General features: G+C 40.7%; 2 protein-coding genes across 2 annotated transcripts in view; one reads left to right on the top strand and one right to left on the bottom strand.

Annotated features, from left to right (window-relative positions):
* MYLK4 (myosin light chain kinase family member 4) overlaps nt 1–10,716 on the bottom strand; it is an 82,094-nt gene extending 71,378 nt beyond the window's left edge. The window contains exon 1 of the mRNA XM_088051182.1: nt 10,596–10,716. Coding sequence (XP_087907308.1) covers nt 10,596–10,651 — 56 coding nt within the window. The 5' untranslated portion in view covers nt 10,652–10,716. The remainder of the gene's footprint in view (nt 1–10,595) is intronic.
* On the top strand, nt 1–24,873 carry WRNIP1 (WRN helicase interacting protein 1). The gene is made up of 7 exons (XM_005526480.2): nt 1–528; nt 9,603–9,794; nt 10,658–10,902; nt 17,498–17,727; nt 22,745–22,900; nt 23,742–23,821; nt 24,107–24,873. Exons 1-7 carry the CDS (start codon nt 10–12, stop codon nt 24,380–24,382), a joined length of 1,698 nt encoding a protein of 565 aa, XP_005526537.2. The 5' UTR covers nt 1–9; the 3' UTR covers nt 24,383–24,873.
* The last annotated feature ends 2,759 nt before the right edge of the window (nt 24,874–27,632 follow it).

Here is a 27,632-nt window from a genome sequence, read left to right as displayed (position 1 = left end):
CGGCCACCCATGGAGCCGGCGGAGGGCGCCGAGGAGGAGCGGCTGGTGCAGTGCCCCGTGTGCCAGCGGCAGCTGCCGGGCGCCGACATCAACGCGCACCTGGACGGCTGCTTGCAGGCCGGCGGGGCCGAGGCCGAGCCCCCCAGCAAGCGGCCGCGCCTCGCCGCCGCCCCGCCGGGCAGCCAGGCCGAGGGGCAGCCGGAGGAGGCCCGCCCGGCCCCCGCGCCCCCCGTCTTCTCCCTCTTCCACAAGGGCCGCGGCGGCGGGCAGAGCCCGGCAGCAGACGGCGGGAGGAGCGGCGCGGGGCGGGAGGAGGCCGCCGTGCAGCCGGGCCATGGAGGCCTGTGGGGGGAGAGCCTGGCGCAGAAGCTGGAGGGGAAGCCCCTGGCCGAGCGGCTGCGGCCGAACACGCTGGGGGACTACGTGGGGCAGGAGCGGGTGCTGGGGGCGCAGACCCTGCTGCGGTCCCTGCTGGAGTCCCACGAAATCCCCTCCCTCATCCTCTGGGGGCCGCCGGGCTGCGGGAAGGTGAGTGCGGGCGGCGAGCGCCCGGCCCCGCTCCCAGCCTGCGGGGTCGGGCCGGCGCTGCTTCACGTGGCTCTTGGGGCCGGTGAACTTTAGAACCTATTGATTCCGGACTCGCTCTTTTCTTCGCCCCTCTGTCTTCTTGGTTTCTTCTGTAGTTCCCTTATGTTGGCTGATGTCCTCTAGTTTTCACTTAAGATTACAAAAAACACGGCCTGCCTCGTGAATCAAATAGAATTTTTCCACCCCCATCAGCCCCGCTCCGTGCAATTTGCACTTTGGTTTCACAAGGCCTCTCTTGCTTTCACATAATTCAGATTTCATAACTCCAAAGTCCATACCTAAAACACAAGCTGCGGTTTAGTTAATGGCTGAGAAGCTGAAAAACAGCAACAACGCATAAATATGTCTAGGAAACAAGGTGAGATCCCACCAAATTAATACAGAACAGTTTGCAAGGGCTAGGTTTGCTTTACCCTACGAAATCTTGCCCCTGAGAGAAGGCAGCACTGGTGTGGAAGGGAGATGGCCTGATGGCTAGGTGCTCATCCATCTTCAAACACTTCTAGGCTGGTGGGTCTTTGCAGGATCTGACCATTGCATTTTCTTGTTCTGCCTTCTTTAGCATGCCAGGGCCATCGTGAATCCCAAAAGACCCTCTAGCACTGCAGTGAAGGAATTCAGAGTTTTGAGGGAAGGACCAAAGGAATGCCTCAGGTGTGGTCAGGCACTCTTTAAGATCTCACCTTAATTTTGTCCTGTTATGCCACATATTTCAGATCTGTGGTGTGGCAGGGCAAACAAAATGCAATTTTCTTTGTCAGTCTAATGTGTTCACAGCATTAAGTTCCACACATTATATATAATTTGATGTGTTGGCTGTGTGAGAGTATGTTTGAGAAATCTGGGTAGGGGAAGTGATTAATGCTTAGCAGAAAAGTTAAGGACAGAGCAGCAGCTTGCTCTTGTCAGCATATTTAATTGAAAATAAAAAAGACATGCGATGTATGGTGTTTGAATAATAATGCCAGTCAATCACAGTAAATAAGGGGTAGGCGTTAGAATTCGATTAATAATACCATTAGCAATGATGCAGTAGGTTGTTTAGGCTAGATAACTTAACACCTCAAGAGAGCTAACTAGTGAACTTCAGTAATTGCCGCTTCCTTTAAAATAATAAAGTAATAACAGAAAGTAAGAGCTCAGAATAGATGGTGTAAAGAAGGGCTGTTTCTGAAAGCAAAGCATTTCTGAAAACTGATTAAAGGGTAGGTGGCCTACTTGACTGAAGTAAGATGGCCAGAGAGAGAAGTGGAATTCAGTTCTTCATTAAATAGGAATTCTCCTTGCTGAACGAGTAACACATTCAGGGGCTTGCTTCTATTTTTTTTTTGTGGTCTCCTGCCTTTTGTTTCTTTTTATCTCTGTCAACAGAGATAAAGCATGTGCTTGCTCTTGACGCCCTCATTGCTCAGGAAGAAAAGTTGTACAAGTACCGTGGTAGCAAAGCAAAGGCTGCAGTACAGCCTCTGTGCAAACTGGCACTGGTGTCAGTGGCCTTTGGGTTGTGATCTGATGAATGCACCTGGCTTTCACCATGGAAGTGCCTTTTTCATGGGCTTGTGACAGCTGGAACAGTTGTGTTCCAGGTCTTCTTTCGGAGCCTTCTGTGGTACTGAAAGTGTCTTTGAGTAACTGGTGATCTCTTTTATACCTCTAATATCACAGCTTTCACTCTTCTTTCATATGACCCATCTTCCTCACCCATGTGCTTTATGCAGATTTGTATTTAGTAAGTTTGCTTTTCATAGTTTAAATTCTGGTGCTGCTCAGTTGTCTGACTTGCACCATTTCTGTGCCTTTTAACCCATCAAAGAAGAGTTCCACAACTTATCTGTTATATTTTTACTCCCTAAGTACTTATACTGCTGAGTAACTCATCTACTTTCTAGGTTATTTCTTCTCAACAAAGAGTTTTGAGTCTGTGTCCTTTCAGCTGGCTCCTGATGAAACATCCATTATTGTCTGAACCAGAAATTCCTTCTGCAGAAAGTTGAACTTTTCCCCATCATCCATGTTTATCAGTATTTCTAGGATGGTGCTAGAGTATAGTTTTCTCTCAAACCTTCTGTCCCATAAATAATATTTTCTCTCTGAGTTAAATATCTGAAAATTCTATTATTTTCTTGGATATATCCTTATAAAATCCCTCATCTAACAGATTTAACATGCAAGCAAAGTAATCTGCCTAAAGATGGAAAAGGAGATCTGTTCTTGCCTGCCTATCCTGCTCACTTACTATTTGAGTTGTATGTGTATAATGTGTCTAAGAAAACATTTCATGAGAAACCAACTTAGTGCTTGAAAACTTGAAAGATCCTGTAGAGGGGAAGTAAGTGTTCTCACTGCCTCAGGATCTGGATGGACTGATCAGCAAAAACTTCTTCCATTAGGTACAGTCCTTTTCAGCAGGAAAGACTAATAAATAACTGTGTAGTTATTTGTATGCCTTTATGTATTTTATATATGTAGTTTTGTATGTAACAAGGCCATATGCTAAGCTCTGCCCATCAAAGACCTAAAATAGCAGCATAATTAGATACCTTGATCTAAATTCAGAAGTGCTGTGTAAGATGGTCATACATTTCTTAAACCTCTTCAGGCTCTTGCTACTTATGGAATCTGGTTATTGCAGCCCATCTGTGCCTTCTTCCATTTCTACAGCCAAATGCAATGCTAACTGATACTTTTGAAAAGGAGAGAGCAGGACTAAGATAAAAAAAACCAAAAACAACAGAACTGAACATGGAATAAATCATCAAACCCAAATTTCAAATAAATTTATGTATTATTTTTCAGTCTGGACCTTTATGAAAAATAGTAGTTCAACAGACTTTTTCTAAGCAGGAAGAAAATAATCTTGCCTGTTAAAGTGCTATAAAATATAATATTTCATATTGTACGTCAAGAGTATTTTTGGAGAATTTTTATCATGAGAACAATAAAGCTAGGTACTAGAGTAGAAATATGTGTGCTATGTAACTGTTCTGCCCAAGTCAATTTTGGCCTCAGCTGCACTTGAATATTCAAGGAAACATCCTCAAAACTGAAAAGACAAAATTGGGTATTTCCATTTTGATCCTCTTTTGAGTTTCCATCTGTACTGAGTCCTCTTACTTTAAAGGAGCATGATCTTTGTTCCTTGAATCTGTCATCCTAATGTCTTAGGAAGCCAAGGTGCTCTGGGTGAAAAGAATTTGACTTTTTGTTTGCACTTCTGTCACTATGAAGTGTTGTACACAAGAACCTATTTTCTTCTTTTAAGAAGCTGACCAGACTCATGCCAGAAGAAACACTGCCTTAAAGAGATGCCGTGGTTATTAACTTAGGAACAGTTAGCTTGTTCATCCTGACTATGCAAATTTTTAAAGGCCTATATGAATCTGAGTGTAATGTGAGTAAGCTGTAAGCTGATTTATGGCACCTTAATACAGGGATTTAGATTTTTGCATGTCTGCCATTGGGGAACCAATTTTAGTAAAGAGTTAGCAGGGGGACACAGCGTAACTTGAGCACCGAATAATTTTGCTGCCACAGATGAAGTTTAAGCCTTATAAACCTGAACATTCTGTATTTAAATACAGTAAACATTGCCTCTTATGTCTGCTGCTTAACAAGAAAAAAATGGGTAGCAAGTGGCATGAACCCACTCCTTACAGAAGATAAGAGAAAGAGTATTCATGCATGATTTTCTGAGGTCCATGTTTGCACAATAAGATAAAATATTCAATCTTGGTATGAGTGCAAAACATTAAAAACCCCAGTAATTGGTCTTTGAAGTTTCTATCAAAGTCTTCTCTGACATAATATTTTATTTCTAGAACTCCGTTGTATTTATTTTCTTTGTTTGCATTCAATAAATGACACATTGAAACACAGACAGCATGTGTTATGAACGCACCAACACCTATTTCAGTGCTCACACATTTATCATTGTTTCCCTCCAGTGCTTGCTATTTTGCTAATTTGAGTGGTTACCTAACAGGCTGTTTGATTTCTTGAGTGTATTTCGTCTTCTCTAATTCATACAACTTGGGGCCTGATTTGAACCATTTGAAGTGATGAGTTCTTTCAATTGATTAGCATGAAATTTTAAACTGAAAATGCATCATGTCTTTTACAGTAGTGTAAACTGAAAGTCCAGGACAGCTCTGAAAAATGTGTTTGTCTTTGCAGTTGCCTGGGAGCAGTGTTGTAATGAGGTGTGCTTGGTTTTGCTTATACCAATATAAATCAGGAATAAATTGGGGTAGCTCTCTAGGAACAGAATGCTGGAAAAGAAAATACAGTTTTATCCATAAAACAGTTGGAATGTAAGTACACAAATCTTGGTACAGCAATGGAGATACAGATCCATTTTGACAAACATTATGCAATGACCTTGCGTCTGTTTATGCTTGGTTGGGCTTGGATTCTGGAAGTGCTGTAAAGCACATGCTGTGTCTCTTGTTCAGAGACACTTACTCCTCCAGTAGTATCTCAGTGGGCTATTTGGGGTTTGAAGAACCAAACAAGATGGGTAAGAATAGCATCTGCCCTTATATAAATGCCAACTGCAGCTACTTTTGATTGTGTTTATCTGTATAGACAGTGTCCCCAGGCCATGTTCGCCTGCTATGCTGCCAATTTCCTTTAGACACGGCCTGGCTTATCTCCTGTGACGCAGTGTGGTACAGAGAACATCCACAGAGCTACGTCCCAGAGAACTGCTGCCATATGTGGCATCCAAGGATGCTGTTGGTGTCTCCCTCGAGGCAGTGAAACAGAGCACGGCCTTTCCTGATTTCTTGGCAAGCACAGTATGGCCCTGCTGCCAGCAAAGGGAAGGTTGAGGGTGAGGGGAGGCCATTGATGGCAACAGCAGGTAAACAAAGATTTGGAAATCCTGGCCAGAATGAAGGAAGAGTGAAAAATAGCCAGAAAGTAATGGTCAAACAGCAGCAAAGAAAATCAAGGTGCTAGTTCAGCACTCTTGATAACATAGCTTAGACCCTACAGGTCTGTAGGTGTAACTAGCCTGTTGTGTTTTGCACTAAGCTTATCAGTCTCTTGTCATCTCTGCCACAAACATAATTCACACTGTGGTTTGTTCTGGAACAAACCAGCAAAGTCAATTGTTGGGGAAACCTACGTGCCATCTAGATTATCCCTGCTCAAGAATAATCCATGCTGCACTGCACTTGTGCCAGTCTCTGCCAGATCTGCTTTGGTCATCTAAACGTGGCCTGGCAGAGCCTACAGCCTTCCAGACTTTCTGGGAGAACTGTGAATATTGGAAGTACCTTAGGTTTCAGAGTATTCTTAATATGATCTAACCCTATAAGCTAGTCCCTTCCCAGTTTTTTCCAATTCCTCTTTCTGAAGTGAGCTGGGCAGTACCACTCTTCCTTCCTGTAAGGAGCTTTGGTGAGCTAATGTGATAAGCGTAGTTTAATGGCCTGGTACAGGGCTGCAGAAATCAAAAAGACTACCTTTCTGAGCAGCTAATGTGGTCATCCAACATCAGCATCGGTAAGACTGGCTTAAGTTGTACGAGCTTTTTACTGTTTTCTTCCAGCCGTGGATGTGAGGTAGTATTGACTAATGGTAGTGCAGAGAGGAGGAAAATAGTTCACACTTAAAGAGTGTTGCCCAGTCAAGGAAACTTCTGGGTATACAGAAAATTCTTGTCTCCTAGTACAAACACCCAGTTTACCAATCTCCTAGACTTTTCTGCTCTGACAGTGGGAGGTGTGTAGAGCCGAGCATGCTTTGTGGGTTGCTTTTGTTTCATCCATACCTTGTATCAAAGCCTGGAAGAACAGGTAGCATAGTTGCTGAGAGTGCGCTTGTTTGGTTGGGGTTTTTCTGTTTTGTTTTGTTGCTGGTTGTTTGTAAATCTTGAGACAGTTTCAGCCTCTGGGAAAGGATAGTCTCATTTGGACTGACACAAAGCAATAGGTACAGGATGGTGAAGGAGAGTTTCAGTAGTTAAGTGTTCTGTGTGCAATGGGTCTGGAAATAAATGGGCCATGGGCTGAAGTGTTATTCTTTGGTGAATAATGGTTTAGAAGTTTCCTGGTGAGTATGTTTCTGTTTCAGAACAGGTTTTTATGATGTCACTGCTTTAGCTCGTCTAAACAGGTAGGTCAGTAAGGTCTCACAATATTCAGCATAAAAGCTGAGATAATAGGTATGAGTTTGAATAGTTTGGCGTCATAGTAGAAGAGGAATTAAGAATGGTTTCTGGAAGGAGCAAGGATGTTACACTGTGAGCTTTATAAGGTGTAGTTTTTAGTGAAGCTAGCAAAGGGTTAGTTTGCAGGATCACTGATCACTCCTGTTCTTAGTTTGTGGGAAACAATATTCCTGCTCCTGCCCATAAGGAAAAAAAACATGACCTAAATGAGAAACACATGTATAATGAAAGGAACACATTATCCACATTATCAACTTGTTTGGATTTCCTTTTTTTGCCTGTTATGCAGGTTCTCTTTCAGGGGTACTCACTCATAGAAAATTGCAACATCAGTGTCATTATTTTAAAAGATCTGTTTTCCAATGTAAGAATCAAACTTAAAAATTTATTTTAGATGATGAAGGATAATCAGTATTCTGTCTTCTTCTATATCAAATTTCTAATTTTCTTCTTGTTCCTTAAAGACATTGCCCCTGAGGGAAACTAGGATTCTAGCATATGAGTTTCAATTGTTCTGTGCTAGTGTGTTCATACTTAAGCTACTTTGCTTACGTGAATCCTTCTTAGGTTATGTGTTCTGTTAGGTTGTAACCTGAAGTAGCAAAGAGGTAGAAAACTGTAGCTTGTTACTGACTTTCACTTGAGATGGCAGGACAAAAAGCAGAATAAAAAAGCCTCAACTCATGGTAAGTAAGTCTTCCAGAGGACCCGGGAAAGTTTTACATCTGTATGACAGGCAGCTTGACTTGCTGAATGATTGATTGTGCAGAACAGAAGGAAGAGGCTGTGAACATGCCTGTCGTTGTCAGGCATTGCATTTGAAAGGCAATGTATGTTATTCTTATTGCAACCTTTGGTGACCCACAAGTTGGCAGAGAGGGAGAGGTATGTGCTGGCTGAGATCCCTGTAGCAGATTTCAAGTAGATTCTTGGTCTAACAGTAACTTTCAAACAAATCTCTTTGATTTTTTTTTTTTTTTTCCTAAACTAGAGTTAGAAATATGGACTCCTGTGCATGTATTTAAAACAAAGTCCTTACTGCTTTTTTTGTAAATAACAAAACTCTCTGAGTGACAGACAGGGTATAATGTGAGCTACCAGTCCAAGTGGAGCTACAAGAAGAATAGCTGCTTTATCTTTTTCCTTTGTTCTGTCACCACTGCCACTTTTAGAGAAGGAACAAGTACATTTTTCCATTTTCATCCTCAGATTTGATGTACTGCGTGTTTCTGTGCTTTCAGAGATTTATAATGCATGGGTATATCCTCTGAAGTTACATTCTGAACCAAAGCCCTTTTGTAAGGAAACATGAGTATTGCTTTTAATTTGGTAGCTCACTTTCAAATATAGTTTTATTTTGGTTTTGGTGGCGCGGGGGTGGAATTTGCTTATTTTCTCAGATCTTCCTAATATCTGTAGGCTTTGCTGCAAACACTTTCCAAATGTCTTTCCAGTCTTGTCCTCTTCAATGATACAACTTGGAGATGGGCTGGTGGATTGAGCTCCAGGAAGCGAGGGAGGATATGACATGGGATGCGAGTCTTGATCAGGACCTGAAATGACGCCTCTTCTGAAGGCAATCAGGAAGCCCTCACTAAAACTAAAGCACAAATAATTAATAATACATCCTTCTTCTTAGCCTCCCATTTTCTAACTTGGGCTGGTTGCAGTTTCAGGGACAAGGAGATCCATTAAAGGGATAGAGCAGGGTACTGCAACACCACTGGTAGCCAAGTGGTAGGTGCTTGTTTCTGCAGCCTCCCTGCAAGAGGATCAGGTTGACACCACCTGCTGCTTTAACCTCAGCACTTAGAATATCTTCTGAGGTGGTTTTGTTGGCACCTGTCCCACCCCTCATCTGCTGAGGCTTTCCTGTCTTTGGTCTCCTTTGGATTTTTCTCTAGTAATGAGCTTGATGAAAGAATAACGTGTTTTCTTCAGCAGTACTTTCAAATAGAGATATGCTCTTTTTGGGCATACAACTAAGGGTTGTGAAGGAAAGTCTCAAAATCACATCTGTGATACGTTCAGGTGTAGTAAATGTACCCAGGAGATTAGTAGACATTGTTTCTGTGCTTTGGTAGGCTAAGTGAAATTATCTGTAAATAAATTTGGATTTGAAGAGATTGTTCATAAGGACAGAAGAACAACATAGCTGCTTACTAAAACCAGCCAGTTTGTTCAGTCAGCTGCCTTTTGTTTCCCTGGGCCACCATTTGATTACTGTTGACTATTTAGATTTAGAAGTTACATTTTCTTAAGCTGGCATGTAATTTTTCAATAGTAATGTTGTCATGCTTTTGTAGAAACTGCTGTCTGATTAATTTCATTTTTATATGTATTTGAAATATAAAAGGGTTTATTTAATAACATTGAAGCTTTTTATTTCTCACACACAGTTGCGCTGTAAACTCTTAGGCAGGTGTCTTGGGGTAGTCCAGCTCTTTATCCATTAGCATACCACACAAAATAACTGCACAGGGAATTGCAGTCAGCCCATCTTCTGTGACAGAAATGTATTTGGCAGAGAGATCTTCTTCCCTGACAAAGGAGACAGCTGTCAGTGCTGTCCTTTTCAGTACTGAGGCTCACTGGGTCTGGTACGTAAAAGTGCAGGCATTAGAAATGCAGCAGAGGAATTGGCAGCTACCTCTAGCAGGAAGTTTTTAAGTCTTCTGTGCCCTAGAACAACGTGAGCTAAAATGCCTTAACTCTGTGAACTGTCAACACTGTCCCTTTGTCCAAAATGTACAGCTTTTTTCTTTACATATTTCCTTTAAACTGGTACTTTCTGTGTCTGAAATGATTTTTACAAAGCTTTCTCTTATTGCTGTTTCAGACTACACTGGCACACATCATAGCAAACAGCAGCAAAAAGAATGGCATGAGGTTTGTGACACTGTCAGCCACAAGTGCTAAGACAAATGATGTTCGAGATGTCATCAGCCAAGCCCAGAATGAAAAAAGACTCTTCAAGAGAAAAACTATCCTCTTTATTGATGAGATCCATCGTTTCAATAAATCTCAGCAGGTATTGTACTACAGTGCTTTTTTAAAAGAGCCTTAGTCAGCACTTCTATAAAATCTCCCACTTTGCCTTAAGGTGATACCTTCCTTTGGCCTTTTGATTTCCGTGTTAATACTTTCAGTACATGAATTTTGGAGAAACATAAAAATTAAATACCTTAATTAAACACCTAAATACCTATTAACTTCCAACCAACATTTAAGTATTGTGATTCAAAGCTTTAAATAAAAGGCTGAGTTATAGTTGACTTATGTGCTAGTCTTAATATGATAATTTTATGAAGTAGTATTTTTGCAAAGTCATGTTAGTAACGTTTGCTGCACGCATCTTCATTTCAGCCTCCATCTGGGGGGTAGCATTCTGTTTTACCTTTACAAAGGTCTGGAATGTGAATGTGCCAAAGGTGGGTATTTTAGTGTTGTCCTCTCTTCTGTGTGAGAAAAAATAAGTCATGGCATGGTACTTTGGGATTAGGCAGGGAATTGTAGTCCTAAAGGTTGATTCAAAGTGTATTTAGGAGCAGCCTCACTATTTGTTATACTTGATAAGGCAATTTCATGATTTCTTGGGTTGCCATGCAATAAACCAAAGTCACACAAATCCCAAATTTGCAAATTTCTTTACCCTATTTCTTTTCAGCTGGTAGGGTTATTCTCAGTGCAGTCATTTATTATTAAGGCATTGGGTGCGTGAAATTAAATAATTTCCATATCTGTGAATGAACTGCCTTGTCAGTGTGGTTATTTGTCATATCAACAGGGAACCCAAAGCCTAACGACGCAAAAAAAAAAGTAGCCTACTCACATGGGATGTTTCAGGTTGTCATTGATCGAGATCAACTTTTTCTGCTTCCCTCCCATGCTCAGGACACTTTCCTTCCTCACGTCGAGTGTGGGACGGTGACCCTGATAGGAGCAACCACAGAAAACCCTTCCTTCCAAGTCAACGCCGCTCTCCTGAGCCGCTGCCGGGTGATCGTCCTGGAGAAGCTCTCGGTTGAAGCAATGGAGGCAATTCTGATGAGGGCTGTCAGGTCCTTAGGGCTCCAGGTTTTGGGCCAGGGTGACCAGCACGGCACCCCTGCGACTGGCAGCAGCAGCAAGAGCTCGGAGTGAGTACTTTATGGGCTGCAGGGTGTTAACGTGCGCAGCCCGAGGAGCTGACTGCCTGCCAGGGAGAGAATGAAGCAGTTGGGGGGTGGGAAGAGAAACCCTAGCCACTTCTGATAGTAAAGAAAAGAAGTGGCAGCATATGGCGGGGGTGGGGGTGACAGGAGAGAGAGAATTCAAAGCATTGGCTCTCTCCATCCAAAACATAATCTCACCGTCTGGATTAGGAGAGAATTTTATACTTGGATCCATAACTCCTGACTGACCCTGTCAGGGCATTTAAATCTGTTCTGCTGCTGAAGATTTGCTGTGGAAGCCTGTAACTGGGTTTTTGTCATGTCCTACTGTGTGTTACTTCTTGCTACTGGTTGTAAAAGCATCACATTACCGTTAAGTGCTGGATGGGGTATCCCCTCTTAATTTGGAAGTGCCTGCCAGAAGTTTGTTGTTTTCTGAGAATTTATTTTTAATAAGATCAGAGAGGATGCTGCTGCTTCTGTTCTTTAGTTGCAGGATAAGTCCTGTGCTATGTTTTAGGATATCCTGTGACAAGAGGAGGTTGTTGCTGTGAGATGTTAATAGATTGTTTCAAGAGAGACTTTGTTTTTCTCTGTTCCTTGATGTCCAGACAGATCAATTCATATTGAACACTTGAGTAAGTTTTGGAAAAAACAACATCCAGATTTGTCTACAAGGGGTGTTACCTGCCTTCTGAAACAGGAGGCTGGCAAATAAGAGTAATGCGTGGTACTGTGGTACTCACATGCAAGCTATTACCCTTCTTTTGTTTTGGCTCTTGGCTCCACTCTAGTAATTTACAGTGCATTGACACGGTGGTGATTGACAGACTGTATGAAATAAATGAGAGGGAATCCACTTGAACTTTATCACAGAATGTAAGCACAAAGAATTGCCAACCTGAATGCTGAGGTCAGGACAGGTAAGGAATGGTATTCCTTTTTTATTTTTAGGCTACCCTGACTCATGGTTTACTCATTTGTAGCTTTTATGTGTTGTAGTAATGTGAATTTTAGAAGAGAAGGCAGTACTGCATGTCAGCATTAATGTAACGGCACAGCTGTGGCTGTGGCTACACCCTGACTGGGGTTCAGAGACTTTTCTTTCTGTACAGGATTAAAGTACAAGGCATAGTTTCAGCTGCAGTTGTTTGGGTTTGGGTTTCGCTGGGCTCTCCATGTCTGTAACCTTCCAATAGCTATGGATGATTTAAACGGCACGGTGCTTCATCAAACTGAAAGAAGTTTGGCAGGCAGACTGTCAGACTAACACAGTTTCAGAAATCTCTCCCTGGGGAGAGAAGGCCACACTCCAAAAGCAGGTATGGGAGCCAAGCATTTAAAAATAAAAATGGGGTTTTGAATTGAGGAGGGTTTGTTGCTGTTATGTGTCAGGTCTTTCTTCTTTCATGATGCAATCTGGTGCTGGGCCACAGTTCCTACATTCTGTTGCTAATAAGTTCAGATTTTTACAAGCCATCCTGTCCCTTACCGTGGTTCTGATTTGGATTCCTCATTAATTCCTGCTTCTTGCTTCAGTGTCCATACCATTGCTGCTTCTCCACTGCTCTGCAGGAGCAGCTGTCTGAGCTTTTTTACCCCCTTGCCTCTAAGGAGTAGGACTGTCATTAGATGCAGGCAGGTAACTGTTCATGCTGTCCTGAAAAATAAATGGAAATAACCAACTATAATTGTTTTGGTTGTTAATGGTGTTCACCTTTATTCCGGAGTGAGAAAAGGAGCTGTAATGCAGCACATCCCTAAACGGTGGTGTGTATCCACTTTGGAAATGCTGCAGAGATTTAGCAAGAAGGCGCAAGAGATGTGTGCATTGAATTTTGCATTTCATTTCCCATGTGAATCTCCCTTTCCAAGCCACAGCAATGTAGTATGAAGTACTGCATGTGCTGCTTGACCTCAGTTAATCAGATGGTTTTAATATTACATCACTTGTGTGCGAGGATGGCTTACCTAAAAGAGATTTTGAAGAGGATGATTCTTTGTGGTATCTCCTATTACCTTGAGGAACAGGGTGAGGGTGAATCTTCCTTAGTCTTTACAGGCATTCCGTTCTCGGCAAGAATGCAGCCATTCCCAAATGGTTCAACGGTTTTCATCATCTGCACTCCACAAGGAAAGTGTGCTCTACCCAAATCTCTTTCCCTAGATTTTCTTTGTGGATTTTTCTTATCTTGCTTCCACCATTGCTGCAGTTTTCTGATAAAGTTAGATCGCCTGGATTCTCTTGCAGTCCGTTGTGGCCTTTTCTTGCTCTAAAGCTGGAGCAACTAGCAGTGGGTATTACTTCTTGGATGTCTTTCTATTTGGTGTGTCATTGTGGCTCACAAAGGTTCTTTGGCAGCTTTCATATTAATTACTGGATTTCTTTAGAATAATATGTGCTTTTTGTGATATTTTCATCAGCATTACCGTCATCGAACTGTGCCTCAAAGTCTTCAGTAAATCAAGCTGAAAGATGGAGAAACAGGAAAGGAAGAAACATGATGAAGAAAAGTAGGAAGTCAATGTTAAAGATGTTTCTTATTGCTGCAACTGCTTGTGCTTTCTGCAGTTTATGCTGTGTCAGTAATAGCACAAGCTCTTCCAGGTGTGCAGTGATACACTACACTTACACAATGTGGTAGAAGAAACCATATTCTTCGTTTGGCTTTTTATTTTTGTCACTCAAGTGCTGCTCTCGGAATGGTATCTCTAATTGAAGTCAGACAGTAAATTGGATGGTTGATTAATGTGTTTGAAGCTAGATAGCACAGAAGGCACACAGCTGAGGGAAATGGAAGGAACCCCAGTTTCCTGTTGGCAAGCCCAGACATCATGCAGTTCAGCTTGTTATTGGCTGTATTACAAGTTCTGGCATGTTTTGAATTCGCTGGTTCATAAATCACAACACTGAAGGTGGAATTCCTTTGGATCTTTGGTGTTTAATACTTCATTGAAAATTATTCCTGAATTGGAATATCCATTCAAATTCCTTGCAGGAAATGAGTTGCTGAGGTGAGAGGCAGCACTGGAAGACAGTGCTGTAGGGCAGTGAGCAGTGCATATCACACTGCAGTAGTTCAGTTGAAGAACTGTGTTTGCCTGTAAAAGTATTGCAATCTGCCGAGGAGTGAATATAGTGAGAATAACTGCATTGAGAAAGTAAGAAAGTACTGATTTATATCGGAAACAAGCAGTGGGTGCTTCATCTCATGTTTTGCTTAGTAATTTTTCAAATCTGATCATACAGGTTCTCCTTGCTTGGGCTTCCTTATATTTACTCCTTGATCTTCTTTGTGCTCTCTTGTCATTGGCTCAAATGCTGCAGTGCTGTGTGGGTTTAATGGGTAGTTCATCATACATTTCATGCTGGTTCTTGGCACAAAGTGTCCCGAGTGTGTGGTGAAAAAGAGGAACTGGAAGAAGGATTTATTATCCTGTAGTGGTAGTTTTCCATTCCTTGAGCTAATATATCGTCTTCAGCCCAGGGAGTGATGGATCCCAGCACGTCCCTTTTGGCTTGTTTATGTTTTTGTCTCCAAGTATCATTGGTGACATGGTGCCAACATTGACCATTGGCGTCCAGTGGGTGTTCAATGTTAATTTTGGAAGTTGAATAAAATATGGGATTGCCCATCTGCAAGAGTATCAGGAGCTTGGAAAGAAGACAGAAAGCATGGGAGTTATTCTGCCTTGTGGATCTGATGGGTGCAGAAGTTGTCAGAAGTGGGAGGGGGTAGGACACTTGAACTTCTGAAGACAGGATGGGCTTAAAAATGTAAAACACAGCAAGTGGTTTTTGCCATCAGGATTTTGAAATTAGACTCCTGCCTAGTAAAGTGAAATCATCAAGATATAGAATTTAAGATCTTAATTGCTCAGAACAAAAATATTAATTTAGTTATTCTGACATTTTATCGTTTTATTCTGACATTGTTATTATAACATTTTATTATTTTGAAATAGTGCGTATGGAGCTGAGATTATGCAATAGGGAAGCATTATGTAATTTCCAATCAGTGATTCTCATCAATGTGCTGTGCAAACAGCTTGTATATGGAAGCTCTCTCCATTTTTTCTTGTTCTCTATCACATCCTGCATGTCATGCTATTGTAGGCATGGACTGGATCAGCTAATACATAATGCATTATTTGGATTGGAATTGCTGTTACCCTTATGTTACACTGAAATGTCACCATGGAAATGGACAAGGCCATTGCTTGTTACCAGATTTTTCATACTTTTCTTGTGAACATTTGTTTCATTTTCTGTAATATACATTGCTTATGTTGAGTCAACAGGGCAGTTAGTGTCCTATAGTGAAACGAGAGAGGAATACAACTCAGCTTCAAATTAGCAAAAGTGGTCTGAGGCCTAAACTTTTCTGGGGAAAAACTGTACTTAGCTTCTTCCAAGGTAGTACCTGCCTTTTAGTGCTCTTAGTGCTTCCCCTCTGCTTGCAGCCACTGCCTGCATTTGTGGTATCAGTATGAGGAGGCCTCAAGCACAGGGTGTGCTTCTCTGCAAGCAGCAGGCAAAGATCTTAGTCCTTGAAGGCAAAACTTTCTCTCAAGTATGCCCTGCCGGTGTATGAGAAGTGTTTGCTCAGCATGTTATATATTTGGGGTCATTTCTGTTGAAGGAGTTATTAGCAGCAGAAAGTCTGTGTGTAGTGCCTCCTGGTTTTTAAAAAAGTGCTTTTGCTTTCCTTGCTGGATTTTTTAATTGCTTATGAAAGATTTGGTGCCCATCTGTAGTGCTTAGGGGTGAATGTTGCTTCTGGATTTTCAGGGAATTTGATGCTTGACATAATTGACTGTCAGTTGACATAAGTCCCTGTGCAGTTGTATTGTGTTGCTTCCTTGTTCAAAGATGGTTGAAACACCCTGGCAAAAGTGCCACTGTATGTGTGTTAATTTTTTTTTCTAGATTCATCAAGTATGTGAGAGATAAGGAGATGGCAAAAAGTCATGATGGGATGCCTATGTTGCATCTATTTTTCCCAGGGCATGATTCCTACTGTCTACTCTCTGTTGCATGGGTTTTGCTCCTAGAAGACATTTGTCAGCTTTCACTTGCAGTGTTTGATTAAAATTGCACCTCTACTAGTTCTTCCTTTTTATGTGTGGCCATGAGAGGACTCAAATATTAACTGCTAAAATTTTTCCAGAACCTGCAGTCTTTTTCTTTTGTGTGACAAGTGCAAAATGGGTTTGCAAGGAGGAAGAGAAGGCAAGTAATGAAAATCAGTGGACATGTCTTTCTGGGAGCCCCAACGCTGCCTTTTTGTACACTTCTGGTAGTAATAGTAACACATCTTTTGGTAAATGAAGTGCAGGGCTGTCGTGAATCCTTAATTATTTGACACACAAGAGATTCATAAGAAATGGCCTCTCACACCAAACTCTTATGTGCTAATCCTTGCTGGTTCTTGTCACTCTTGATTTACAGTGCAGCTACTAGAAGTGGCTCAGTTCAGGCCATTAATGCCATGTTTAACTCTATTATCTGCTGTCTCCAAATAAGATCAGTTACACCCTCTGCCTGGCAACACCTTGGATGTTACCTTGTCTACATAACTGAGGGTTAAATCCTCAACAGGGTGCCTGTGAAACATGCAGTGGTGAACTGGTTTGGATGTGCCCCAGCGGTGAGGACTGCAGCCCGGCAGATGGAAACCTAAAGACAGAACTTGAGGACTTTGTTGTTCTCACAGATTTTTCATGGACTCACTAGGAGATCTCAGGAGATCCAGTTGCTGCATTTCTCAGGTCTTCCCATCTTCAAGAATCATTGAATATTCTAAGCTGGAAGGGACCCACAAGGATCATTAAGTCCATCTCTTAAGTGAATGGCCCATACAGTCATTGATGTTACTAACACTATGCTCCAATCATCTGAGCTAATCTCAGTGACTTGTTCATTTAGATGGTGATTTAACTGCAATTTGGCCTTTTTCCTGTGTTGGTATAATTCTGGCACACTTAGAGCAGTAGATGGCAAGAAGAGTGATGGACATGTATTGGGATGCAGTTTCTTTCTAGTAAGATTTTTTTTTTTGTACCCCAATGACTAAATTGTAGTACCAAAAAAAGTAGGGCGCATGTGTTTTACATTGTAAACAATCTTTCCAGTTGTTGTTTTTTAAAGAGCAACTGATAGCACCTCTTACTGTTGTTAGTAGTTAGTTCAAAACCTTATGCTAATTACTTTATAACTCACTGTATTCTCTCACCTGTATATGGATAGCTTCCTGTCTTTTCACTGTTCTTCCACCAAGGAATTTGAAGTGCTAGCAGTGAAATGCTGATGGAGTAAAACCTTATGAAGTTTAGCTGGGTGTGTTAGAATTGGGCTGTGGCTAAAACCTAACCCTAGTTTTTGTTGGGTTTAATGAGGTAAGGAAAAATAAGGGGGTTAAATAGATGAGAGCTCCTGCCCTGCATTTTTCATGCGCAATTGTATTTAGCAGGCATTGGAGCAGGAGTAAGAGGGTCAGCCCAGCTGTGTATCAAGAAACTTCGTAAAGAAATGACATCTCCAGCATAACAGGGTGTGATGGGTTCTATTCTGTTGCAGATTCCCGGTGTACATAGAGGAGAAAGCTCTGAACACACTTGCCTATCTTTGCGATGGAGATGCCAGGACTGGGCTGAATGGACTCCAGTTGGCAGTTCAGGCCAGAGTAGCAGCGGGAAGGACCACTCCTTTGAACACTACCAAAGGTGGTGCTGCAGATGGCATTCTGGTAACAGAAGAGCATGTAAAGGAGGGGCTCCAGCGATCTCACATCCTGTATGACCGAGCTGGTGAGTAACAGATGCATTCCTGAGACACAGCGTTCTCAAGATGTGATAGCCTCCCTGATTTCTCTTTCTTCTTTTTCTTCTACCAGCTGCTCTACTGAAACAGTGGTTGTACTGAAGTCTGTCCTAAAAGTTATTTTTCCTCTACAATGTAGTTCAGCTGGGAATTCCTTCTCAACCAGGAATTGTAGATTAGCTGAAGGACCTGTTTCTGTCCTCAAAACAGTTGCATGGTTATTTAATGTTACATTGTCTTCTGTGAGGATTTCAGTGTAAAGAGGCAGAAGAATTTGTTGGGGACATTTTTCTGGAAGGTTGAATATCTTTCATTGCACTTCTACTCTTTTGAAAGTCTTGGAAGTGCTCACATTCACAGCAGTATGTTATGTCAAAACCTGAGCAGTTTGCTTTAATTTTAGAGTTGCTTTTTAAGGTAATGAATTCTGTAGCTTGCTTAGGGCAGGCCACATAAATCTCATTGCACTTAATGCTTCCTAGTGTGATAACCACTCTAGCTAAATTTGTGACTTGGCTGTCATAGGCAATCACAATAGTTGGCCACTAAACCATTTTATGTTAGAGGGTTAAAAATCAGTGAGTATCATAGCTTAGGTGAATCCCCTTGAATGCAATATGCTAGTTCTTCAGCAATACTTGAATGACCATGCAGAATAGTATGAATGAAATTATTATGCCAAGCAGTATTTGGAGAACTGATTTACTTTTTCTTTTTTTGGCCACTGTTTCTGATATGCTCCATTAACTGCCGCTGTTCAACACCTTTGATGAGAGGTTTCTTGAGGTTGGTTGTAACATACGCCTGCTTGCAGCCTTCTTGCTACAAAGAAGTAATGATGACTCACTGTCAGGAAGAAGGCAGCTGGGCAGATACTGATCTAATGGCAGCTGAGAAGTCGAGGGTAGGCAGGGAGAGGGAGAAGAAAATTTTTATGGGGTCTGTGTCAGGAAGAGGTCACGATTAGAAGGAAGTGGAAAATCTGACCAATTCGCTGGTGCGAGTATCTTGCACCCTGTAGGTCCCTTGTGTGTTTGCTGTCGCCTTGTGGCCACTGTCACACAGAACTCTTAGCTGTGTCTGTTGCTCCTAGCCCTCCTACACCTTCTTGCTCTGGTAGAGATGGCACAGAGTGCCTCTTCCTGAGACTTGCATCAAGTCTGGGTGGTATGTGTCAGGCCCTTCTCTGCTGCAGAAATCTTTGTTGTCATTTATTGTGGGGCTTTTTGGCCAGAGATTTTCAGACTGGTGAGAGCAGTTAAAACTCTGTTTTTCTGGATTATATAAAAATCCAGAAAAAATAATCTGACACAGATATTGTCACAATAGCAGGTTGCCCAAGTACATGCTTTACAGAATTTCTCTCTTCTGTGCAAGTCTGTATTGAACACTGACTGTTGACTGCAGGTTGACCACTTTTGTCCGTAGTAGAGATAGCTGTTTGTCCTTTTAAATACAGAGGACTTCCAGATAGCAGCTACTGCATAAACAATTTTTTTTTTTTTTTTTTGTAGCATGTTTTAGCTAATACATTTTGAATCACAGCTGTGGTGGCGGAATCTACAATCCTCTAAAATAAAATGCTTCAGTCTTTTAAATTGGAGGGTCTAATCATGAAAGCAGCAGCATATATTTGAGTGTTGCATGTTCATGTAGAAAGCACCAAATAATTGATTAGTGTTTAGAGTTGTGTAAATATGGACTTTATTTTACATTATTTTTTGGTTACCTTCTGCAAAATTTGCCCAATGCATGTAGTTGGGCATTCTCTTCTCTTCAAGTAATCTAGAAAGGAAATCATTCATAATGCAGTTGTTAGGTTGTTGTTTTGATCTGTGTGCAGACATGTAAAGGAAAAGGTCTTTGGTGCAGATAGTTTATACATTTTAGCTGGAAATAATTTTAATCCAATTTTACTGCTAGCAGCTGCCTGAAGCCCTTGCTGTGTGAGGGAAACAAAAAGTATTTAGTCATATTTTATCTTTTAATTGCAGTTGTTAAAATTTTGAAAATTTTAGAAAATGATGGAGCAACCAAATTCTTTAAAGTTCACCTGCAGATGGGCAGTGAGTAGATCTTTTAAATAAAGTTGTATTGTTTCCCCCTCCTTTTACATATTGTATCACTCTGCTAACACTAATTTAATAAGATAAATGTCAGTAATTTCACTGTCTGTGTAGCAACATCAGTTATGGTAAAGGCTGGCAATGTGTTGAGCTGAATTAAATTTATTCTGCAATTTGGAGCAGTGTTTCCTTTCCCTTCTCTGGAGGAGAAAAGAGAAGGTGTCTGACTGTCTAGGGCTTGCTGTTGGAGCAGAGCTTAGAGCCATGTGGGCAGGGATAATTTACCTTCCCATACCATGCACATCATTGCTGGGGTAGGGGAGTGGTTGGAGTTTGTTTGGAGTTTAATTTCCAGCTGGTTAAACCACCATACTCACACCATAATGTTTTTCCCCATCTCAGTTTTGTTCTGCTGGATCAGAACAAGAAGACTTTTTACCCATACTGTTGCTCTAGTCTTACTTCCAATGCTTTCCTCTGTCTCTTCTCAAGGAGCAGTTGATGTTTACTTTTGGCTAAGAGAAAAAATGATGTGAGATGGGGACTGTGATTTTACTTGTGCCCACTACCTTGTGACCAGGGAATGTTTAAGAAGTCCAAATATTAGTAAAAATAAAAGTTAGTGAAGGAGACTTTTTCCCTATCTTCTAGCAATATGACTTTAGATAAACCCGCATCTTAATCTAGCCTGAGAACTCCTCATGAGCACATGAAGCAATCAACAAGATGTATGCATCTATATATGTCAGACATGAGAAAGCCTTCTCTTCCACAAAGCCTCCTGTGTAGTATCTTGTTTCAGAAGGATATAACTGCACAGAGAAAATGTATTTTGATTCCAGACACTCTTCATAGTTTCAATTTCAAGAGGTATCTGTGATATAGCAGAGATAGATAAGTTGGTATGTGTCTGTCTCTCAACTGAATTGTTAAGGCCCAAACCTGTATGTTAGCTAACCAGTAGGAGAAAGCTAATAAATAAAATTCTACTAAAAGTTCTAATTTTTTTTAAACTGCTTTTGGTATCTCAGGCTATCTATAAACTGTATTTTTAGACAGAAATGTAAGACCTCTCTCTAATGCACATCACTGGGTTTTGTCTTTAATTGATAAAGCAATTATTTTGTATAAGTTTTGTCATTGTAGCTCTGTCACCAACACTAACTTTGTAAGGAAGGAAATAAAAGGAGAAAACTAATTCCCTTCTCAGCTGAAGCCTGAAGTTACCTGCAGTTTTATATATCTAGACCAAACGTATCCACTGGATTCCTTCTGCCTCTCCAGCTGGTATCCCCACGTATGACACTTTACAGTAGCCCAAACAGCATATAAAAGCCTCCAGCAGAAAAATCTGGGTGAGTGAAACCTCTGGAGATATTTAAAGGCCATCTTCCTAGCTTTTAAGAGACCAAGAGACGCCTCTTGCAAGAGGATGATGCGAGTTCAGCTGCTTTGGGTTTATTGCTCCTGACTCAAGTGTTAGGATGGAGCATGGACATTCTGTTTGTGTTGGCTCAAGTGAGAGCTGCATACCAGGGCTCTTTGTGTGGAGTCCTAGCAAAAATAGCTGTCTGACTGCCTGTGCTCGCCAGCAGCGTGTTGAATTCCCCACAGAATCATACTCCAGGAACTGAGATGGAGGGAATGGACCTAGGAGGTGGAGGCTACAAAAGGAGCAACTGCAAGTAGCATGATGATTTTGTTTCTCAAACTCACTGGGGCAGGCCTTTTATTTTTCAGAGCCTACAAGTGACTGGGGTGTTCTGATGTAGCCCTCAGGCTGTAAATCCTTTTAGCCTTAGAAAGAAGAGGAGTATTAACAGATGGCTGTGCATGCAGGCAGTTGCCTTTAAAATACATACTTAGCTGTGAGCCAAGAAATGCCAGGCACTTGAAAAAATAAAAAAGGCAGATAACATGGAAAGTTTAACAATATTGCAGCAAAATACTCTTACAGGTTTGATTAAAAGACATGCATAAGAATCAAAAGCAGTTGCACAGAGGAGAATTGTACACAGGAAGGGTCTTATTTAGTGCTTGTAATACTGACTCCCTATTTTTAAGTGTAGCCCTAGAAGATCTGTGGAATAGCTTCATTTCTTCCTGGAGTCCAAATCTAATAATATATTAAATTTCAATATTAAAAAAAAAAAATCATTGTAATTCTTTCAGTCTTCCTATTTTTTACTTAGAAGTCTGGCATTTCAAGTGTAGTTGCAGTAGTGCAGGTGTCCACAGTTGAACTTGGCATTTCTTAGGGGTTTGCCAGGGTTGTGCACTACAATTCTGTTTTTTCCAAATGGTATGATGTTCCATCATTGTATATTCATAGCATTTCCTTTTTTCTCCCCCCTATACAGCACATCAAACTTGTGTTTTACTGCACACTTCATTTTCAAGTTTTAGATGATGTGAAGTATCTTTCATCTAAAATATCACTACTGTATAGCACTGGATTTCTCTGATTCTTGTGTTGTCTTCCCAGAGCTCTGTGTGTGTCCAAAGGCAGTGATCAGTTGTTTGTATGTGCTTGTACTGTATTTTTTGGCAATTATAAGCTATTTACGTGGAGTTTTCTTCCCAACTGCTTAAAATACCTGGAGTTACCTTCTTTTTTGTCTTTTGAAGGTAAGGCTAACTGTTAGGTTAAAAAAAACCAAAATTGTTTGCCTAGCAATGTTAACAAAACCCAAAAAACTTCCTTTTCATCAGCAGTTGCTCTTTTCGCTTATGTAATTAGGGAATGATTCACATGGGAAACCATGCAGACACTGAAAACATTAATGAATACTGCAACCACATATCCATATAAGGAACTTGAAAAAGCAGTTTATGTTTACTGATGTGATCTAGTAAAATACATTCTATTCCCTTAAATGCATTTCACTTAATTTCCTCCTAACAGCTTTGTGTATTGCTTCTCCCCCATCCTAAATAGGAGAAGAGCATTACAACTGCATCTCTGCCCTGCACAAGTCCATGAGAGGCTCTGATGAAAATGCCTCCCTTTACTGGCTTGCTCGAATGCTTGAAGGTGGTGAGGATCCACTCTATGTGGCACGGAGGCTGGTGAGGTTTGCAAGTGAAGATATAGGTCAGTATTTGCCGTATTCCACATTGGAATATCACATTGAATGAAGATCTGCCTGGCTTCTCTGGTTTCTAAAAGTTGTCTTTTGAAAAGAAACAAACCCAAAAGAGTTACAGGCAAAGTAGGTACAAAATACTGAAATACTTCACATGCAACAAAAACTTTGTATATGCATGCAGAAACCTACATGAGTTTGTTATCATTGTGATGATAACCTATTTCAGGAAAGACAAATATTTTTGAGGTCAGGTTTTGTGTGTATTAATATGAATTCTTTTAAACCCTGCTTCTTGTAGGTCACCAGTAAACCTGTGCAACAGAGAGTATGTATTTCAGGGATGTCAGATTTTTTAATGTGTCTGGCATGTGAATGTCCACCCAGACCTGCAAACCTCAGGTTTGGTAGCTGGGTCGCTAGCCGTAAGGCATCTTTATTTACTTATCCTAGGTAGAAGATCCACTTTTAGCACATATATGATGGGTGAAGAGTTACGAGATCTGGGGAAGCTATTTCTGTGTAACAATATTTCCCCATTTCTTTATCAATTTAAAAAAATAGGAGAGTCATATGTGGTCAGCTACTGCTCAGGCTGCCACTGTGTGGCAGCAGATTCAGTTTATAAATCGTACTCATGTCTTAGAAAGAAAAACTTGTGGATGGAGGGAGTGGATCTTATGTATGATATGGTATTGTACCAGGAATTCCTATATATGAGAAAGCAGCTCTGAAATGTGCAGGGATACTTTACAGGAGAAGGAAAAATAAAATGAAAAAAAAATAAAAGAGAGACATTAAATAGAATAAATTTACTTTAGCTTGCTTTTATCTGATCCCTTTCTGTAGGACTGGCAGATCCTCTGGCTTTAACACATGCTGTTGCTGCTTATCAAGGCTGTCACTTCATTGGAATGCCAGAATGTGAGGTAAAGGCTTCATTAATTCACTGATTTGAAAGTTTTGCAATCTGTAAAATCTACCTGCAACTACAAAAAGAAGCAGATTGCAAGGAGGGCAGACTTAGTAACTTGTTCGTTCTGCATCTCCCTTCTTTGAGAAGAGAACATTGTAGTTCTTAAAGTAGATGCTGTAGTTTGAAATAAAAGTGGTTGTGCATTTATTGTTAAAAATGTGATATGTATAAACATTTACATATATGTTTATGTATTATATATAAAATGTATAAGCATTTTCCTTCTGCTTGTTTGCAGGTGATTCTAGCACAGTGTGTTGTGTACTTTGCCAGAGCCCCAAAGTCTATAGAGGTGTACAGAGCATATGGCAACGTCAAGGAATGCCTGAGGACGCACACGGGACCGCTGCCCCCTGTTCCTCTGCACCTGAGAAACGCCCCAACAAGGCTCATGAAGAACTTGGGCTATGGAAAAGGCTATAAATACAACCCCATGTACAAGGAACCTGTGGAGCAGGACTATCTACCAGAAGAGTTGAAAGGAAAAGACTTCTTCAAGGAACGAGACACATGACTGCTCTGTTCAGAATGGGTTCTCATTTTATGACTCTTAATATTTCTACTGGGATAAAAATTCCCTTTACAGTGCCTTTCACCGTGGTTGAAAGGATTAAGCCACCAAGCCTTTCAGATACTTTTTTATCCTTCTGCTTTTATTGCATTTGTTCAGAAGGTAAAGAATTGCAGTTAGGCAGTGTAGAAATGCAAAAATAAGCTTTCTCCATATAGTGCTGTCACTGGTTTAAATGAAACGAAGAAAAAACAAGAGACTTGTATTTCTGGCTCCTGCTGTGAGACAAGAAATATTGTTGTGCTGCTTTTTAAAATCAGTGTCTATTTCAGATTTTGAGAACATTATTTTCCAGAAAAATTAAAAATTGTATCCCCTCTGCTGAAATACAGAAAAAAATATAATTACAGAGTAATTTTTGCTCTTAAAATGTTTCAGAGACCAATTTTGTACAACAGTTATTAAACCAATAAAGCTGTTAGAAATAGTGTCTATGCAGTTGTTTAAATATTCCTATGACAGCAGGGTGGTTTTCAAAGTTTGATATCTCTTCAGTTTTATTATCCCTACTTTCCTAGAGCAAGTTCAATTCATTTTGTAAGTAGAATAGCCGTGAAAATGGCCACTGGAGTGATACCAAGCTCTTTGCACCTCTCTCCATCTGTGGTATGACCCAGCTACCTGCATTTCATCTGTCTGGAACACACCAGTTGCAGGGGGGTATTTCTTGACAGCAGAGGTATTTGGTGCTGTGTGGGGCTTAGATCAGAGGGGTTGCCACAGATGCACATCTGGAGTTCATTCAGAGCAACGTTAACAAGCCAGGAGGTCTGTGGGCTGAGAATGCAGAGCCAAGTCCAGAAGCCAGTTTTATTCTGCTTGTTGATCTTAATTCTCAAGACAGATTGATGACCCTTGGCCTTGATCAAAAGTTCTGGATATACAGCCTACAAAACTTTGTGATTTGTATTGGAGATTAATTTTGTTGTGAGACTCCCTTCATACAAAGTTCTGCACGATGTAGGGCTGAAGCCAAAGATCATGGTGTAACTGAAATGTTTCAGAAATTGAACCTTTGCATGATTGTGTACTGTTAGAGGGTTTGAGTCACATTCTTTAAACATTTCTATGTTCTCCTACTTCAAATATGTAGTTTTTGCATGCTTTGAGCAAAGTGCTGTTCTAAAGACAAGCAAGTATTTCAAAAAGCTTCATTTACGTACATTTGCATGCTTTTCTTTTTAACACAATTCACTTTTCTGTTGTTTGATTGGAACTTTCTTGTCAGATGAATTAAGGGGGTAATTAATTAGGTTAGTATTTTTATCCTGATCGTCTTCTGAAATGTCTTTGGAGGAATAAGGCAAGGGGTCTTTTCCAGTGCTGGGGTAAATCTGACTAGGATATTCTCACCTTCAGAGGGCAGCACAGGTTGGCAAAGGGTTCAGAGGTGGTGCTTCATTCCTCAGCCTCCAACGGAGGCAGAAATCATGCCCCTCACGTCAGATCCATCAGACAGTGCTGTTTAATGGGCATAATATTGGTAACAAGAATGTTTCAAAGGCATTGTGTCTCATGGCTGCTCTCCGAGCCAAGTAGTATTTTCATTTTCCCTTCCTCCCAGTGGTAATTAGCAGCACTGGAGAGTGGCTGCTTCCTGCTCTCTCCCTGCTGCTGATATGCATCTCTTCTATATCCCCTTAGAAAGGGTCATCTCCTCTGTTTGAAGAGCTCCATGCTCCATTAAAAAGTCCATCAGGACCAGATGCACTCAGAGGTGAACATTTCACCCTGCACCATCTCCTGTCCTTCCAAAACAGACCCAAGGCAAAAACATCCATTTCCTCTCAGTGCAGTTTCTGCACTCTCCACACAGGATTGGTATTGCTTTCAACAAGCAGAAGCCAACCTCCTAATGAAACTGCTTCAAGATGAAAAAATGAAATTAAAAAATCACAGAGCACTTTTCTTTGTTTTCTGGCTTTTGGCCACACAGGGTTGACCCTGAGAAGCTCTCTGAAGAGCAAAAATGGTTATGAATTTCATGCTGGTATAGTGGTGTATTTATTTACTCTTCAGAGTGTAGAGCTTTGAGGAAATACCAAATTTTGCAGTGTCACTGGAAAATTTGGATCCCATCAGGTAACAATTGCTTCTGCTGTAAGGAACACCATAAAAATCCACCATGCCATTATCTATTTTTCACTGGCATAAGTTGTCCCACTAATAAGAAATAATGTAGATCATGAGAAAGGCCATGCCATTGCCATTCCATATTGGGGAATTCAGTACTTTGAGAAACAAATTGTACTGATGTAAGTTGTTTCTTCCAGTAGTGACATGCCCATGTGAAAGATATAGATAGCCACAATGGAACTATCAATTAAATAATGCCCCAAATGAGTTCAATTGCAGTATTTTTTTTGAAAATTACCTAATGAATATTGTTTCCATCATTTTGCTTGTTTGACTATCACAGATAAAAATTCAAATGATACAGCAAGGAGTTGTCTGGACTTTTATACTAAATATTTATGTGAAATCATTATTTGAATCTTATTTTTCTTGTCCTGTTTTCTGTGCACAGAGTTTAAACCCTCAGTTTAACCTGTGGCCTGCATTTTTTTCCCTCTTCTGTGAGCATTTTCTCTCATATTCAGAGAAAAGCACTTGACCAAAATGCGTACCATTTTCCATGAAATGACTTAGAAATAGAAGTGTTTATACGAGCTGATTGTTTGAATTCCCATCTATCCTGAAGATACATTTTCTGGCTGCTGTGATGAGCTCATTATCTGAATTGCCAGCAGCTACCTTGCATGTTCAGCATGTTTCCAGACAGGCTGCGCCGCTCTCCAGGATTTTGGCTGTGGTTTTTGTCTTTTATTGTTCCTAAGTAGTCTGGGATTGCGTAGGCTTGTTAATGAATATGGCTAACAACATGCAGTTAGATGGTACAATGAGATAATATGACAGAACTAGTGGTTCACTACAGTAAAAAAAAAATTAACAACAAAAACCTAAACCAAAAAAAAAGAAACCTAAACAAAAAAAAAAAAATCCCAAACCAAAAGCGAGGTTCTGATTTAAATTGTACCTTTTTATCTCAATGGGTGGAAGAGAACTGGACTGGTCTTATTTCTGTAATAAACTATACTGCATCAAGAGAAACATCCCTCTCCAAGACTTGATCAGGTTTATGTACTTCACGAGGATTTTGGTCATATGTAGACATGTACAAACATTTTAACAG

The sequence above is a fragment of the Pseudopodoces humilis genome, chromosome 1 (genome assembly GCF_049639895.1).
Source record: "Pseudopodoces humilis isolate 2021_Gansu_Grassland_sample_001 chromosome 1, ASM4963989v1, whole genome shotgun sequence".
NCBI classification, from domain to species: domain Eukaryota; kingdom Metazoa; phylum Chordata; class Aves; order Passeriformes; family Paridae; genus Pseudopodoces; species Pseudopodoces humilis.
The sequence above is the reverse complement of the archived record's forward strand: the minus strand, read 5'-3'. Positions and strand labels throughout refer to the sequence as shown.